At 43.0% G+C, this 18871-nt stretch overlaps 1 protein-coding gene across 7 annotated transcripts in view; it reads right to left on the bottom strand.

Annotated features, from left to right (window-relative positions):
- The window catches only part of Sema5a (semaphorin 5A), a 450819-nt gene that overhangs the window by 326610 nt on the left and 105338 nt on the right, over positions 1-18871 (bottom strand). For 5 of the 7 annotated variants that reach the window (XM_021733399.2, XM_021733404.2, XM_021733400.3 and 2 more), the window contains one exon: positions 15399-15494. The exons of the other annotated variants lie outside the window; for them this stretch is intronic. In XM_021733399.2, the coding sequence (XP_021589074.1) occupies positions 15399-15437 (39 nt within the window). In that variant the 5' untranslated portion in view covers positions 15438-15494. Of the gene's footprint in view, positions 1-15398; positions 15495-18871 lie in introns of those variants that run through there. 7 annotated transcript variants of the gene reach the window in all.

Raw genomic sequence — 18871 nt, 5'->3', positions numbered from 1 at the left:
AGTGCCATCATTCAATTCATGTGTGCAATGTGTAATGACCAAATCATGGTAATTACTATTTCCATCTTCTTAAACACTTAGGATTTTTTCGGGTTGGAGTCAGTATGTCACCCACATTCTCTTCCAGTCGTTTCCCAGTTTTAGATCTTACCTTCATACCTTTAATTCATTTTGAGTTGATTTTTGTAACTGGGAAGAGACATCACCTAGTTTTGTTATAGTTAAAGCTTTGTCCCAGGGTTTCATAAACTGACTTCCAGACCACTCACGTATCAATCAAGCCTTTATGAATCAAGCCTTTATTGAAGCACACCGGTGGTGGCTGACCAGAACATAAAGCTGTTCCCCTGATCAGCCCCGAACAATTGCAAAGGCGCTCCTTATAAGCCTGAAAACCGAAAAAGGGATGTTCAGCCAATGCAAGCAAGCCAGGTTACAGAAGTGGGACAGTACAGTCAAGCGGAGGGAAGCCTAACCAATCACAGTTATCCCAGTCACCCCAGTTACAGAAACAGAGCCCCATTACCCTAGTTACAGAAACAATACCCCATTAGGTAGTTCCGTGTTCTTAAAGGTTTCTATAGCAAAAGGAAAAGAACACCTTGCTCCAGTCATGACTCTTCTACTTGGCATGGTTGTTTTACAGGATGAAGTCATAAAACAAAATGGAGTCACATCTGCTCCTACTATCACAGTTTCATATTTTCTGCTTATAGATCTCAGTATTTCCCTTCTAGTTCTGTATAACATATATAATGAGTCACTGCAAACGTCAGCCCCCTGACAGAGCTGGGGAACACTATGATCTATTCCTCCTATCCCTGCATTTGGGCACCTGTCATCTGGCCCTAGCTATCTCACTATCCCCTACCCTAACTACCCTCTAATCATCATTTTTGTACTCTCTTCCTAGAGATGGAGTTTTCTAAGGTCCACATATGACTCAGAACAAGCAGTGTCCATCTTTCTGTGCCTGTCGAATGGCACTAAACCTGAAGTTCTTTAGTCACATCCATGTTGCCACAAATGACAGGATTTCATTCTTCCTTATGGTGAATAATATTCTATTGTGTATTTTACTATATTTTCTTAACCCATTCGTCTGCCAGTGAACACCTCAACTGATTCCGCACCTTGACTGTTGTGAGTAGCGTGGAAACAGCCACGAGTATGGAGGCATCTCTTTGATGAGCTGACTATATCCTGAGGAGAGAGATGGTGACATAATACAGTGATTATATTTTTGGCTTCGGAGGAAACTCCACACGGTTCTCCATAACGGCTATACTAACTTACATTCCCATTAACAGTACACATCCTAGCCAGCAGTTACTTTTGCTTTTTGATGATGCCCATTCTGACCAGAGTGAAGTGATAAAATCGTGATTTTGAGTTCCCTGATGATTCATGATGCTAAGCACTTTTTTTACACACACATGTCAGCCATTTCTGTATCATCTTTTGAGAAATGTGTACTCAGGTCATTGCTCCATTTTCAGACAGATTATTTGTGGGGGTTGGTGTCATGGAGTTGTTTTTTTTTTTTTTTTTTTTTTTTTGAGTTCCTTAAATTAATCAGTTGTCCAATGAATGCTAAGTAAATGTACTTTCCCACTTGATAGGTTGTCTCTTCCTTCTGTCAACTGTTTCCTTCCCTCTGCACAAGCCCCTGGTTTGACATATCCCCTTTGTCTACTTTGCTGTGGGTATTTTTGCTTTGGGGGTCTTATCCAAAACATCATTGCTTACACCAATGTCTTCGTGTTTCACTCACATTTCCTTCTAGTAGTTTCAGTTTCAGATCTTACATTTATATCTTTAATTCATGTTGAGTTGATTTTTGCAACTGGGGAGAGACATCATCTAGTTTTCTTTTTTTCTGCATATAGACACCCAATATTTCCAGCAAAGTGCACTGAAGAAGCTGTTGATCACTGGGCGCTTTGGTCAGTTTTTTCACTGTTGTGACTAAAGACCTACTTTTTAGAGTAGGAAAAGTTTATTTAAGGGCTCATAGTTTCAGAGGTCTCAGTCTATAGACAGCTAGATCCACTCCTCAGGGATCGAGGTGAGGCTGAACATCATGTTGGAAGAGTGTAGTGGAGGGAAGCAGCTCACAGGATCATCAGGAAGCAGAGAGAGAGACTCCACTTGCCAGATACAAAGACATACCCCAAAGCCACACCCCCAATGACCCCCTCCTGCAGCCACACCGCACCTGCCTTCAGTTTCACTCAGTCAATCCCATCAGGAAATTTATTTACTGATTGGGTTACATCTTTCTTCTGAGCTTTGGGGAGAGACCTCACATCCAAACCATAATACTTGGCCTTACAAATTATGCATTTTCTTTCCCCAATGCCTCTAGTATGGATTCTGAAAGTTCACGAGCCCTTACTTCTCATTATAAAGGCCTATATTCTGCAGTAAAATACATCTGCCTCGGGGAATCTGAGCGGACAGTGCCAACCCTTATTTTCACTATGAGAAATGCGAGCCTTCAATTTCTTTACATTGATAGGCCAAATGCACTCCTCTTTGATAGAAAATCAAAATTCTACGCCACTGATAAAACTGTGGTGACACAGCTTCATAGGATTGATCCTCTTACAAAAAGGTGTTAACAATGCAAGTGAGGTTAACTGAAATCCTTGCAAAAAATCAAACACTGAGTGGCTCTCTGTCCTACATGACTAAGTGCTGCATTATATTAACGGTGTGTCACAGAGCTGCTGACCCATCTCAGCACAAATGTTCAGAGATTCACTGAGTCAATGAGTTATAGCTGCTGCCACACCTGATACCAGAACAGGAGCTGTATTGACAACAATCCTCAAGGGGCCTCTCCAACACATACACTCTCGTTTCAAGGTCCCTTGGGGGGAAATATCATTATAGCAATGTAAAAGCAGTGTGCATAACAAAAGAGCAGGGGAAACTTCCCATGTCAGAAAATAGCCATTTGGTAACAAGGAAAACTGGGAACATCATTAAAGCTCGCGTCTTACCTCATCCAGCGCCTCCCAAGACTCAATTGGAAGAGACTGCTCTTGAGAACAGTAGGGGCACGAACTGCAGATTAGCCGAGAAAAGCAAGATAAATGCTGAAAGGAACTCATATCAAATACTTCATTGGACAAGTCTGATCTCATTTCCTATAACAAGAATGACATTTTATGTCACAACAGTGGAGGATTTTGCTACTCAGATGTTGAATGAAATCTCTCAAGAGGAGAATTACCTTTGGGACTTCATGCCATTTTAAAGATCTCTCCTGAAGGATCACAGCACTGCTCTATCACATGAAACATAATCAAGAGCATTCCCACACACGTCAGCACCCCACTTCAGCATTCCACACCCCAGGCACCCTCTTCCTACGCTCTCTCCTAGGTCAGGGTCAATAGGGCAATGACCTCCAAATATGGACCTCTGATCATTCCCCGGTACCCCCAGGCTCACATGGACGACGGCACACCCTTTCTCTATTTAGATGAGAAATGAAAATGCTCATGGCCCTGAGAGAATTTTTGTATTTTATCTCCCCAAATCTCTAATTCCCCAAAGCTTCAGTGTCTTAGTACCTGGTTCACCATCCGTTCATTTGCTCAAATCCCAAACTGCACTTCACCCTTCATTTCTTCTCCCTTTTTTCCACACTAGTGCCACAGACTCTGCCTCAAAAACTATTGAATCCACTTTCCTCCATCCTCAACAATGTGCCTTATCCAGTCACCTGTGAGAGGCTTCTAGCCCAAGAGTGACCAGGAAAGGGCCAGCAAATCTTGTGTCACTATCACTTTCCCAGAGACTTGCCAAAGCCCTTCGAAAGCACTGAAGTTTCATGCCTGGGTCAAAGCCCTCTGCAATCTAGCGCTTGCCTCTCTCTGGTCCCGGTTCATACCACTGCGTCCTTCCTCAGTCCCCAAAGGCTGTTCCCTAAGGTGATCCAAAGTTGCCTCCTGTTGACTGTCACACAATTCCCTCTAAATTCTTTGTGTGGTACTCACCGAGGTGTGATACTTTTTTTATTTTCTGTGAATATAGTTATTGTTATGGTTCAATCCTTCTGGCAAAAACTATGTTCCATGATAGCCAGGAATCTCTCTGTGCTGAGTATCAGCATATCTCCCATGCCTAAGACAGAAGCTCCCTTTCTGTGCATTTTCAAGGAAAGTGTTTCGTGGTCTACACAATAATGGAAACACGGTTTCCTGGCAGGCATCAACTGGGATGCCCGCCAGTCCTCGGTGACCCCACATACAGGAAGGGATGGGTCAGAGGCACTGTTCGTTTACACAGATGTTTGTCCATGAGGGATTTTTGTTTGAGATCAACCACCAATCATGTGTTTTCTACAAGAAAATTACACAATTACACATTAAGGGTGAGTTCCGACCCTCAAAATATTTGCTAGCTCAATGAAATAAAACCAAGATTCCACTTGGAGAAACCTATAGCTGGTTTATTTTGCAATAGTGTTTAAATAGGTGGATTTAATATCTCCCCACCGGAATTCCCTTGAGAGCCTTTGAAAAATAAAAGGAGTGAAATACTTGCTGGTTTAAGGAGTCATATGTTATCCCTGAGCTCAACCCTCCTGGTGACCTTGGTGAGTTTCTTAACCTGACCCACTTTGGTTGATTCATCTATAGACTCAATTCTATTAGCATTAGCTCTGTATGATTGTTGGGAAGATGAAGCAATGTTTGTAGAATAGTCAGTTATGACAATACCTGGGATACAGAGAGTGCTCAAATAATATGAAACACTATTATAAATGATGGTGAAGTTATTGTCAATACTTTATAAAATGTTCCAAATTATGAAATCCTGGAAAATTCTTGTTAACTTTGTATCATCATTGCTACATTACAAAAGCCTAGAGTGACTTCCACTGGTGAATTTATTCAAATTCTCCTTTGGAACCAAACATGGGTGATTGCTGCAATCAGGTGAAGATGGCCCAGGAGAATCTACAGGCTGTTTTCCACAAGTGGGGAACTGGCATGGGTTTCAAAACAAAGAAGGATACCCCCAAACAACAACATCTTCGCAAACCATACATGTTTGATTAGTAATATTAACTTAAGGTATATCAGACTGCTAAGGAATTGCCCCAGAAAACAATTCCTTGTACATACTCCTCCATAAAGACAGAGCTATCCAAGAAAATAAGAGTGAAAGTTAGAACACCCCTTACACACTAACACTATAATTACAAAACTGACTCAGCTGTCATAATGCACCTTTTTATTGCTGCTATTATGTTCCAGAAGGAACTTCTGAGACCTTATGTACATTTTTTAGAGCTAAATCCTGTAGAAAGTTATGGAAAAAAATGAAATCAATCCAGAAATATGGCAGCAGAGTGACAAAGTTTATTGTACCAAACTGAGCTTAGAAAGAGAGAATTCAAAAAGAACGGAAGAGGAGGGAGGGAGGGAGGGAGGGAGGGAAGGAAGGAAAGGAAGGGGGGAGGGAGGGAGAGAAATATGCTGTTACTTGGGACAGCTAAATACACACAGATATTTAACTGCAATCTAGTTATCCGTCCACTGACCCAGCTGGGCTTGTCGCGACGCACCTGCAACAGGGCAGATCCTCTGACATATCAAGGCTGTTTCCTGGACATGAACTACATGTCCGATAACTACACTGCAAGCACTACAGCTTCAGGGCTCTGATCCTGCCCGTCCTGCTGTGTGCTCTGCTATTTTTATGTTTAATAAGATGTACTCCTTGAAGATGATACTAATGAAATTCCGCTGTGATGATAACGTTGTCCACGTGTTCAACTTGGGAAATGTCAAATGCCAGGAAGGAACTGACATCTGATCCTATAGTACCGGGGAGGGGCACTTGGGATTTGGCTCATGTGTATCTTATATCTCGCCTTCCATTTCAGTCCTCTTGAAAACCCATAGGCAAACATTAAGGATCATCAAACTTTGGAAGGATCATACAGATTCTGTCTTTGGTACCTTGGGAATAATGGTCACTAATGTTGGAAAACAGCAAATGCTGTCCAGAAGAGCAGAAAAGTGAGTGACTCCCACTGAACAATCATGGACAGTCTGTAATAGCCACAGCAAATCTAAGTATTAAATTGTTTTAAAATCATGTCGTAAAGACCTTAAATCAAACTTAGCACAACCAGAAGACTAGACGGCATGTTTTCACCCAATCATAAGGGCCATTAGAGAAGTTGTATTTTATGAAATTTCATTCCGAATCACTTCATTGAATAATATTTCTATATTCGGTGCTTATTATGTGCCAGAGCAGTGAGGAGATGAATGCGTAATCAAGCCGACCTTGCCATCTGAGGAATGAGGACATACATACGTGAATGCTGCAGTTAATCCAACTATAAATTCCCACTGTATACACACACGCACACGTGTGGAGGCACAGAGCTGATGCAACTTGATCTGGTCAAGGAGAGGCAAGGGAAAGCTTGCTGGAAGGAGAGGACACAAGCTGAGAGTTGGAAAACCAGCAAGTATCCACCTGCTGGGCAACAGGAGAGATCATACCAAGTGTGATAAACTTTGAGGTAAAAAATAAGAACCTGCAGGCAGGTTTATAGGTTCCCAGCTCTGTGTCCAAATTGAAAATAAGAGCTTTACTCACCCCCTTTGGAAAATTCCCCAAAACTCATCCACGATACATTCATCAATCTACCAATTCACGCATTACAAACGATAATTATCAACACTCCATCATATCTTATGTAGGCCCTTCTCTACACGTATGGATAAGACAAAAGTGACCAAAATTTGCAAAAATCCATGCATCATGGAAAGCTGTATAGAGACTCCTCAGAAAACTTGGAATAAAATCACCATTTGACCCAGTTATCCCACTCCCTGGTATTATATGCAACACTTAAAATCAGCATACTACAGTGACACAAAAAAATCAATATTTATAGCAGCTCAATTCACAATAGTTAAGCTATGGAACCAACCTAGATGCCCTTCAACAGATAAGTGGATTAAGAAAACATGGTATGTGTACAAAATGGAATATCACTCAGTCAAAAAGAAGAATGAAATTATGGCGTTTGCAGGTAAATGGGTGGGACCGCTGAGTAAAATAAGCCAATTCCCTCAAAAAAACAAAGGCCAAATGTTTTCTCTAATCTGTTATTCTCTCTGCTTTATTAATGCTAACATACAACAAGGGGAGGGGGAGGAAAAAGACACTTTCAGTGTATTAGACAAAGGGGAATGAGGAGTGGGGGTGGGAGTGGGAAAGATAGTGGAATAAATCAAATATTACTATTACCTAACATGCATATATGATGACCCAACTGGTGTAATTCTAATTATGTACAAGAAGAAAAATGAGAAGTTATACTCCATTCATGTATGATGTGTCAAAATACATTCTACTGTCATGTGTAACTAATTAGAACAAATTTAAAAATCCCTATACCAGCAGAATATACATTGAAAGGAGAACAGAAATCAGACAAAATAAACAACCATAAGATCATGTGTCTGGTGGTGTGAAGTTCTTTGAGAAAAAGCAATAAAAGCAGAGAAGGAAAACAGATATTAGGAGAATGGTCCCAATATTAACAATGTGTTCAGGACTATCTCCTGATGAGGTCATGGCTGAGTAAACCTGAATGGAAAAGAAAGGATTCTTGGAGGTATTCAAGTACATATTAATTGGAGACATAAATAAGCTATCCAGATTGCAAGACCAAATAGGCAGTTAAATATACAATTCTGAAGCTTAAGAAATAGGTCCCCGCCAGAGATGGACATGTGGGAGTAGTCAGTATGTAGATGCTACTAAAGACACAAGATCAGGAGAGATCCCCAAATCGTGAGGATGATGGGAAAAGATACAGTGTCCCGCACTGAGCCCCACATGACTCCAGTGGGTGGACAGCAGGGAGAGGAGTAGTGGAGGCTAAGACAGAATGGCCAGGGATGTTAGGGTCAGACCAGGGAAACGCAGTGTCCTAAAATCAGATGGACAAAGTGCTTCACAGAGCCAGGGGTGGTGGCACATACCTGTCATCCCAGCCACCTGGGAGACTGAGGCTGGAGGATCGCAAACTAGAAATCAGTGTCAGCAACTTCGTGAGACCCTACCGTAAAATAAATAAATAAATAAAGAGCGGGGGATAGGGCTCAGTGGGAAAGTGCCTCTGGGTTCAATCTCCAATACCAAAAAGTTAATACACCAAATAAATAAGCCATTGAGGAGGTGAGAAGGACGGATGGAGCAGCCACTGCTGATGGGTAAGTCTGCGGTAATGATCTCCACCACTACACCTCGCAACTGGGCAGCGACCGTGACCTGATGAGGGGTCCCGAGGAAAGGACTGGGGTCAGCATGGGTCCAGAGGAAGTGGAGAGACAGGAGCGGAGGACATCATGGAGGACACCAAAGGTAGGCGAGGCCTTGGACAGAGCCTTTCTATAAAGAGAAGAAAAGCGTAGCTCCAGGGGGTGTCAGGGGTCCATGGGTCTGGTTTTTCTTAAGGTGGTAGTTGTTTCCATTCTTATTGGAAAAATACAGCAGAAAGGGGAAAGTGAAAACTACTAGACAAGAAAGAAAAGGAAGACTGCTCGTGTACTACAGGACCAAGGGGAGGGGATGCAGCTTGGCCCAGCCCAGGTCATGGGCCCCGGCCGGAATGAATCAGAGAGGACACCATGGGCTGTGCTGATTGGCTAGCTTGGCAGGTGTCTCACCTTCCCACCACACCTGTAGAAAGGAAATTTCTGGCAATGGAAGGAGAAGACAAGTTCTCAGTCATCTCAGGGCCGTCGCTCCAGTCTGTGTTCTGAAGAAAACCTCTGAGCTGCGGTGCGTGTCCTAGAGCCAGCACTCACTCCTCAGTGTGGCTTCTAAGAGCCCTTCCCTGCTCCCAGTCTGTTATATGAAAATACAGTGGGATTGGCTTCCCAGAATTTCCTGACCATCTTTCCAATCTTTGCTCTTTCTGCTTTGGTTTAACCAACAGAAGTCTGTTTTGGAAGCAAAAGTAAATGAAGCAAGGTGATTCTGATCCTCTGTGGCCTGGGAGTCTAAAAGGGACACAAATATATGCCACATGAAAAGCTCCAGTGGAAAAAGCATGAACTGATCAGATCTGCAGCCCTGCAGCTGGGAGACCTCTCCAATACTCGGATGTGCAGACAGTGCAGGAAAACCCTCAAATCCTCTGAAATCCCAAGATCCAAACACAGGGTCAGTTTTAGGCTGTGGGGAACATTCTGCCAAAACGGATCCTACACACGGGAGGCAGGGTCCTTCCATGCACATATAAATCTTCAAATCCAAGCAATTAACCCCACGCACATCTGCCTCACTAATGGGTGTCTGAGAATAAACAGCTCACGAACTCCCAGCCTGGCAGCACGGAACCAATGACAGAAAATGGATTCGGGACGTGGCCACACATCTGTGATTCACAAATATTTATAGTAGTCGTAAAGCTGGTGACCTTCAGGACGATAGTATACTTGGCAGATGCTCTCCTAAACAAAAGAAGAAAAAGGCCAAACTCCCAAAGAGAGGAGAAGAGAGGGGGGAGGCCAGCGCTCCCACGTTCCACAAAGCACATTCCAGCGCACTCTAAGGAGGGTAATGGAAGCCGACAGTTCTCCTGCCAGTGAACCTTGGTAACACCCAGTGAAATGCATGTGACAAAGCAGATCACATCTGTATGGACCCTTCCAGATCACCTCGCAGATATGACCCGTCAGGCCTACTAGACAATAGGGCAGGAATAATAAGGGGTCGAGTCCACAGCTTTAGGATTCCTGACATTATTCACAATGACAGGCTAAATCTTTACGCCCAAATGTATCCACTCAGCATGTAAAAACTGGCGATATACATTGTACTAATAACATACCCAGAAATGTATTGCAAATATCACAAAATTCTTGCTGGGGCAGAGACCCTAGAAAAAATATTGCCAGCAACTCTGTAAGCACATTTTCTTTCTTCATATTCAATCTCTTTGTCTCCAAAACTCAGTCTGGTTTGAAAATATCATTTACCTATTTTACCACGTCTGAATCTATATCCTCTCAATGTCCTTATTTTGCAGCCAAGAAATGTAAATACCAAGAGAAGTGAAGACTGGGAGCTGTGGTCCATGGCCATGCTAATGTACATCTCAGAAATAGAGATCTGGGTTCAATCTTTTGGAAATTATGAACTTATGGAACCATTTTTGCAAGCACATCATAAATTAATACCGTAGGTTAGTGCTCCAAACTCCTCAAGAGAGAACATCAACCTACCCATCGGAGCTCTGACAGCCTCCGGTGGGTCTTTTTCCTCCACATGAACGTCAAAGGCAAACAGCAAGAGTTACCAAAGCATCGTTACAGGGACTTAATGATGTCCAACCTAACGGGTTAAGTTAACATAAGAACTACTAGATAGAATTGTTAAAGTACAGATAAAAGTTGTGGAACATCTCAAGATGCAGAAGTAACCTTGGCCTAATAGAGGAATTCATGAAAGAACTCTCCTTGTCTGGCTGTCCTAGGTCTCTCGTTATAGGATGAAGGTGCAGTTGGAAACTTCCCGATGGTATAAATACTTTGGCTGCCTAAACATCCTCACTAAACTAAAATTAGGGATTGATTTTTGATAGCGAGGAAGAAGAGAGGCAGAACAAACCACCGAGGAGAATTTAAAACACAATGTCCACCTTGAAATAACTATTCCTACGTTAAAATGTTGAATATTTTTAATAAGATATAGGCAATTGTTTAAGTTTCTAACCACTGATTGAAATAATTATAATGAAAAATTAATATCATTAAAAGAAACTTCTGTAAGAGAATAAAGTTAATAAGCAGATGAAATAGGAAAAAAAAACAAGAAAGAGTTAATGTCCTTAAAATCAAGTCCTAAAATCTGTGAGAAAAAACATTGGGAATCAATAACTAAACAGTCTTAAAATATCAGCAAATGAGTCCCCAACACATGCTTATTTTCTGTCTCTATCCTTCTCAGAGTAAAGGCTAATTATCACTTGAAAAAAAAATAGATCAACCAAACACAATGAGTAAAGAACAAAACATATAAAAGGAATGAATACTGTCAAATTGACAAAATCATTAGTAATGGTACTCAGGGAGAAGAAAGTTTCAACCAAACAAACTCTCTAACATTAGTAAAGTGTAAATCTATAACACTTTTATAAATCCACCTGGCAGTCTTATTAAAACCCGTTGGTTTTGAAGTAGTAAAGAAACTGCAGATATTCTGACCTAATGAAATAACTTGCACTCAAAAGAAAGCTTTATGATAATAATTGCTCCTATTTATGAAGCATGTACTTTATGCACCAAATAGCCACTCTTTACAAGAGAAATGATACTCTGACACACAAAGAGCAAAGCTGTAATGTTGGAGCCCTGCATGTAAGGTGTTGACTACCTTACTTTGAATGCACATGCTAGCAAAAGGGAAGCAGTAAGCTATATTACAGTATCTTTGCATGGTGAAATATTATATAATATTAAAAATGAGGTTTATTTACAATTTGCTATAATATGGGAAAGTGCATATGAAACCACAAACAAAAAAGCAGCATGCAGAATCCTACGTAAAGAATACACTCCGAAAGGCTATATTAAAGGCCAGCAGTAGCTGTCTTTAGTGAGTGCAAAAGTGGTGAGTTTGTTCTCCTTCCTTTACATATTTTCCATAAAGAACATTCACTGCATTAAAACATTTATGCTTTTCTTCATATTTTTAACTGCAAAAAAATAGTGAAAATTTTAGATAGTGAACATGCCTGATAAAATGTGAACCCCTTCAACACCAGAGATAATCCCTATTTAAAGTTTGGTATGTATTAATATATATTCTAGCAGATGTTAGTCCATACACGGGCTTATGCATAGAAATTATATGGAGTGTATTTTTTAAGATAAATGGAATTCTATTAAATATATTATTCTGCAATTTGCTTTTTCCAGTTAATAAGATACCATAGATAGCTTTCCATTACTTTTCTAATCAGAATTTTATTTTATAACATTACTATTAATGTGAAGAATACTTTTCTATTATGCATAGAAGAAGTATGTAGGAACCAGCAGCTCTGTGTGGAAAAGGCGTATTTCCAACAGTTCTGCTACATTAGGCCACGGGCTGGCTTTAGTTATTTGTTTCTAAGAATGAATGAATGAACAGAAAACGCCCCTGCCTAAACTCTTGAAAGAAAATATAAATTAATTGCTCTTTCACTTTTTCTTTGCCCATTTTTTTAGATGGTAAAAAGTTACAATAATCAAATACACCTTGAAGTATAGGAGTGTCATTCTGTAAAGAAAAGAATAAGCAAAATACAAAACAAAACAAAAAAAAAATCACATACACACACACACACACACACACACACACACACATAGCATTTGATGTATGGAACCAAGAGTGTCTCCAGGTCTTTTCATGATTTATACATGTAAATCTTATTCAAACTTGACTTATAGATATATTTCTTTGTTCTTAATAAAAGAGCAAAACTTGATACAAGAATATTTTGTTAAATATAATTATCAGAAGCTCAAGATAATGGTATTTCTTCTCTACATGTGTAAGTAGCAATATGCATAAAATGCAAAATAAAAATGTCCCATTTAAACACATTATGAAGACCAAAGTGGGAAATGCCACCTGAACTTATTTTATAAATGAATTGCACTTTCTAGATTAACAAAACACATGAAGACAATAATGATCATCAGGCCCTAATTGGAGCACAGCTGGTCTAGGAGCCAGTACTCAGGCTGATATACTTGGACCAGACAGACCATGTCAACCAAAGGAACCCCAAGGGCCCTTATTCCCAGGTGTCGGCTCTTGCAGTTTCAGTAGACTTCATTAAATGTTACTCGTGACTGAATCCCATGCATCTCAAGCTAAATTTTGTTAGGATTTAGTAGCCAATGGTACATTTACCTTCACTGCAAAACGTGATCTTACAGAACCTCAAGGACTGCATAGATCAAAGCTTAACAAACTGCAGCCTGCAGGCCACATCTAGCCTGCACTTATCTCTGCAAACAAAGTTTTGCAGAAGCACAGCCATGCTCATAAACTTACAGGGTGCCAGTGCTTTCCCTCTGCCAGGATGGCAGAGACAACTTGATGCAGGAGAGACCCTGTGGTCTGCAGAGCCAGAAACACTTGCTATCTTAACCTTCTCAGAAAACATGTGCAATTCCTGCTTAGACTATTTGTAAAAGTGGTTGCTTGAACACTTTTCTTTAAGGACCTGAGTATTTCAGGTAAGGTAAAAAAAAGAAATGGAGAGTGCCTGTCTGTCCTTATTCTAGGCAGGCATTCCTGAGCTGAGAGGCAGCACTGCTAGGGTCAGGAGTCAACGTTCAAATCCCAGCTCTGCCTGAGAGTTGGGCTGTTCTCTTCACTTCTCTGGGCCTCAAAGTCCCTCCTCTGTAAAGTGGAATCACCTCTCAGGGCTGCCATGGGAACTGGTCACATCTCACTCCACACGGGGCTGGTACACAGTGAGAACTTACATAACTAACACTCTTCCTATTATGGTGTGACACTGCGCATCCAAAACAAGCCAGGGCAGGCTCTATGTGGCCCCTGACATCCCCGGGGTTCTGTGCTTCTCTGTGGAGGAGATGAGGCCCTCAAATGCCAGATTATGTCCTAATTCAGACACCACAGGAAGCTGAATGTAAGTGAGCTGGAGAAAGTCACAAAATATGAGTCCTCGATCTGTCCCTCTGTGATGCAGGACTAGCAGGACTTCGGTCAGCCTGATGGGGTGTAGCACATGTGGGTTAAGGGGATGAATGGTACAGCCATGCTGACCCCTCACATACTTTCTTTTGAAAAGCAATTTACCTAGGGCCTTTCTGGCCCTTTTCTGGCTTCAGTCAATAGGATGTTACATTCCTCTACAAACAACCTGTTGTCCTTAGGGCTGTTCTCTCAGGGCCAAGGAATGTAAGATTCCTCCTTGCCAATATGAACACAAGTTATCCTGACTTTCATGACCTTTAAACAGACCAAAGATTCCAGGACTCAAGAAAACAGAATAATTAAAAGCAAAGCCTACCGAGTCTAAATTCGTAAAAATAAGCTGCAGTGAGAACTGTTCAGTGTGGACCAAAGTCGCTGACCCTTGCCTTTAGATCTTCAGCGTATCATCTTAACCTCGTCCTAAGAGAAAAGTCCTCCCCACCCCGCTGGGTTCCACTCGGTACCTGTGGGTAAAATCGTGCAGCAGGGATTTAAAAATCAGATGCGTTCCTGCTGTCAGTCAGGAGTTCAGAGGTGGGCCCAGGGTGGGCCTCTCTCAAAACTTCCCTAAAACCCCCCAATAAAACTGGGCCACAAAGGGGACGCCATGTCACTTTCCTCTTTGAGACAGTTCATCTCTCCCTGGAGGGCACTGCCTTTTCTCTTCTCATAAACTTTGCTAGACTTTTACTACAGTTCATGTCTTGCTTGGTATCTTCCTGGGCGAGAACCTAAGAGCTGAGAAACCCAAGCCACTAACAGGCTGGGAACTTCTCGGTGCCTCCAGGCCCAATCCTAAGACTCACATAACCACCTTTAGTACAGACAGAAATAGGAGCACAACTCCCGGAGCTGGGAGTCATCGACGACGCAGAGCAAGACGTGCATGTACTGGAAAGCAGGATGGGCCTGTCCGAGTGGGTTGGCAATTTAGGAGACAAACAAGTCAGCAACAGAGATGGCTCCTTCAAAAACCAGTAGACGCAATGAGACTCTGTGCCTTGCCCTTTCCCCACGGGTTCCTCCCTTACCTCACTACCCCACAAGTCCTCCCATCCCTCCCTCTCTCCTCACTGAAAAGTAGGCACTGGGTGTTGTAGGTAAAGAGGAGAACACCTGGGCTGAAGGCCGAGGACAGCCCCTGGGAGCTTGGCCATCTGAGCCCCACTTTGGAAGCTGAACAAACAGGACTGGTGGGTGGGTGTCGACCACTGGGACCTGGGGGCTGGTCTCTACACCACCAAGTTCAGAGGAATCAGGCCAATATGAGTGGGACCGACCAGGCGTCAGTGTACAGCAGGGAATTAAGATACGTGACAATGTCTGTACCACAGAATAAACCAGAGCACAGCAGCAACTGCAGCAGAGACAAACCTGCAACCTGGCAGCCAATCACACTGTGGGCCAGAAGATGCTGCGAGTCGCCAGCGCCTTGAAAGTTCTCTGCACAGTGGGGCCAGCCCCAAGCTCCTTTTCCTTCAACATTCAGGAGGAATTCTCTTTCTGAAAGTGTGCTCATTCACGGCTATTTGTAACAGTAAAGATCAGCAAAGCTCATAAGCTATCCAGCATCTCGATCTCTAACACCTCTGGGTGTGCCATGTGGATGTCTTACTTACCAAGGAGAGAGAGGGCAGACGCCGTACGTCCTCAGTCATGAATCGCTGAACGCCACAGCCACATGGGCACCCAAGACCCGCTCTCACACACCAACGCTTCAAAAAAGAAAGAAAGATCAGTTGGCACCCTCTAAAAGACTCTGCATTCATTGGGTATCGATTCTAGAAAGTTCCATCAATGCCCTTAGAACCAGCACAAGCTACTATGGCAATGCAAAACCTAGAACACAGTGTCACAGGATGGCTTGCTGATCACCAATGAGTGCCCCAAGTTACTATCACATGCACCCACACCTTTACTTCTTCAGAAAGGAGAAATCAACAACTTGATAACTGTTCATCATAAGAGGACAAATGTCATGAAACCTCCAAAAGAACTTGCCCATGTGATGATGACTCTTTCATTTCATCTTTTGAAAGTAAAGTGTTTCCAGAAGAAGATGAAGGCAGGAGGTATGAAAGAAACTAGGCCTGAATTTTAGTTTTACATTACTTATGTATTAATTTGCCTGGTGCACTATTATGAGACTTTATAGGAAGAAGAATTATAAATCATACCAACAATTCACCTGATCAAAACCAATTAAACCTGGTGGATCTCCTCGGTTGAATTAATATATAAAAATCTGGGGAACTGAATATTGTAATGGAATGGAAAGACTATGGCAATTCCGGCCTTCCGCAGGATACATGCACCAAAATTTGAAATGAGGGACTTCTCATTTATCATCCTTAAAGGACATGTGTCCATTATCAGTGAGGACACCTGCCACTTCCAACACTGCCCTTAGGGGTTCATGCTTTTGTATCCGTGTTCATCCAGTTCCTTTCTCTCTCTTTACTCTTCTCAGCTGTGGCTTCTGTCTACTGCGCATGAGAAGCGCACGGATGTTGACCAGCCCCACCCACACACTTAGGGAGCAGCTGAGAACAATGAAGACAAAGCAGAGGGCAGGCTTTCCAGAACATTCTGGCTATTCTTCCAGACAACGAGTCCCACATGGTCCACTTCAGTAATGACTGAAAGGCCATCAGCCTACAGAAAATAACCTGAATTACAGCTGAAATTTTATGAAATATTCTATCTGCTGGAACGCTGATTTGGAGGTCCTGGGGCTCAAAGTAGCGACGCTGCATCTCCATGAGGCTTCCCCATCCAGAGAGTGCTTGGGTGAGTTCATGGGAAGCATGGGGGCGACCCAAGGCAGCGTCATCAGTAGGGCCTGCCACAGAGGCACCCAGCAGCCAGGTGTGCTCGGACGGTGCAGCCTCGCCAACTCCAAGGTCCCAGTTGTGTCATTGAAAGCCCGTGACATCATCCTTTGGAAAAGACAAGGTGCAGATGCAAATGTTTGAGGCCAAAAGAGAGGTCAGGGAGCTCTTCCCAAGTAAGGATGCACATTCAGTCCAGGAGAAATTCCTGAGAGCAGCCAATTTCTTCTTCACAACATCCCTAATGTCTCCTTTGGGTGTGGCCGAAAAGTATGTCAGTTAGGACTTCATTATTACACAGCATGTTTGGAGACATGAATCTCCTCTCTGGAGCCCTGAAATGTGTTTTCTGACAATTATGACTAAAATTTCCCTGTATTTGTTTAGAACATAATCAAAATTTAAAGTAATAAGTTTGGACAGAGCCAAAGACCTGGCTCTGTCCTGCCATGGTTACCTGGCAATGTCTGTGAGTTCCCACTTGTCAGAATTAAATTAAAAAGAGGGCGGATGGGTTTCCTGTCCTCACCCAGTGAGGTCACGGATGAGCTGGACACCTGAGACAGCTTGCAGAATACAGGCCATTCTCTGAAACAGCCAAGGAGACAAGGCCAAAAGCAATACTGAAAGAATCCCAGGAAGCAAAGAAAGCCAATATTCAGGAAGAGAGATCCCTGCTGAATCCAGGCAGGGGCAGCCAGACAGTCCCAATCTTCAGGTTTCAAAAGCCAGCCTCTTCCTTGAGAAATGCCACCTTGAGGGACCATGGTTTGGGGAAGTCACAACTGTCCCCGGAAGATGAAGTCTAGGAAGTTGGTCCCAGCAGCAGGACTCAGGGCAGACACCCTACAGGATTCTTACTGTGCCTGTGTCAACATCAAGAAGGATCGGGGGAGTTTACCATCAGGTGAGACAAGGCCACACAAGCAGCAGGTACACCTTCAGCCCTTGGCTGTGCAGGCACTGGCCAGTTACACCCACCCTCCATGCACACCCTCAGGTGCACAGGCGGCTGACTCAGGGCAGAAACCGCAGTGCCGCCCTCGGATCTGAATTGAGCTGAAGGATGCAGGACAGTCCTCAGGTAGGACAGCACCGTGCACCTGTCTTCCCTCACTAGGGCCACCAGCATGCTGACACATAAACCAGGGATCATGGACATTTCTTTTAGAAACTGAGAAGGATGTTAGAAGGTAAAGAAACTCCAAACCTTGGAGGCTCACCTCAACTGGAAGTGGGAATATTGTGAAGCAGGACATTTTTTTCTTTTTCTTTTTTTTTTTTTTGGTGAGGGTTGGGGGCACTGTAGGCCAAGACAGATGGTTTACACTAGTGATGTGGACTTTGGTTAAGGCTTTGTATCCTGCACGCTCAGCCTTGCCTCTGGAGGAGACTGAGGTCAGCCATGCAGTCAATCAACATCTCTCTGGTCCATTCCCAATAAAACCCTGGACACCAAGGCCAGGGTGAGCTCCCCGGGTGGCTAAGACTCCACCTGTGTGGTCCTAGAGGAATAAAGCCCTGTCCACAGGAGAGACTGGGGGAGGACAACTGGAAGCTCAAGCCGTCTCTCCTGGGCTCCACCGTATGTAGCTCTGCATTGCTGCTTCGGTGTCCTTCAACTGAGATCAACCATGACCATGAACCTAAGAGCTTTCTAGGTTCTGTGAGTCCGTCTGGTGGCAATCTTGGGACCACCCAACTGGAGAAGGAAGGATCAAGGGCAAATGTAACATGTGTGAAAGAAGGCTGGGATAGTGTGCCTAGATGGAGATGAAATACACAGGGAAACAGAGTGTCAGCAGAGGCCTGGGACCCGAAAGTCTTGGGGAACAGAGGCATCGTTTGGAGAGACTGGTCAGAGGCTTCACTGCAAACACAGACGGGGGTCCACACATGGTTGGGGATGCAGTTTGGGGCCTGAAAATTAATGTTTGAAACTTGGAGTTCCAAATGGAAATTTCACTTTGGAGATAGGTAGATAGATAGATAGATAGATACCCCCCTCTTCCCAGTTATACACCAGCTATCTAAAATAGATTTTTAGATATTTTAAATAAAAGAACTACAAATCATAGTCCATTTTTGCAAAACAGTAATCGTTCAGAAAATCAGGGTAGAAACCCAATGTACTAAATGAGGAAGAAGTTCCCTGGAAGTTTCCTGATAACATAAACACCGCAGGATCCAAATTTTCTATCTAGAAATTAAAATACAAACTGAGTAAAGGATGAGATTTTTGGTGGCCCCCGAGTGCAGTT

Source organism: Ictidomys tridecemlineatus, chromosome 1, assembly GCF_052094955.1.
Source record: "Ictidomys tridecemlineatus isolate mIctTri1 chromosome 1, mIctTri1.hap1, whole genome shotgun sequence".
Taxonomy (NCBI): Eukaryota; Metazoa; Chordata; class Mammalia; order Rodentia; family Sciuridae; genus Ictidomys; species Ictidomys tridecemlineatus.
Note: the sequence above shows the minus strand (reverse complement) of the source record. Positions and strands in the feature narration are given on the sequence as shown.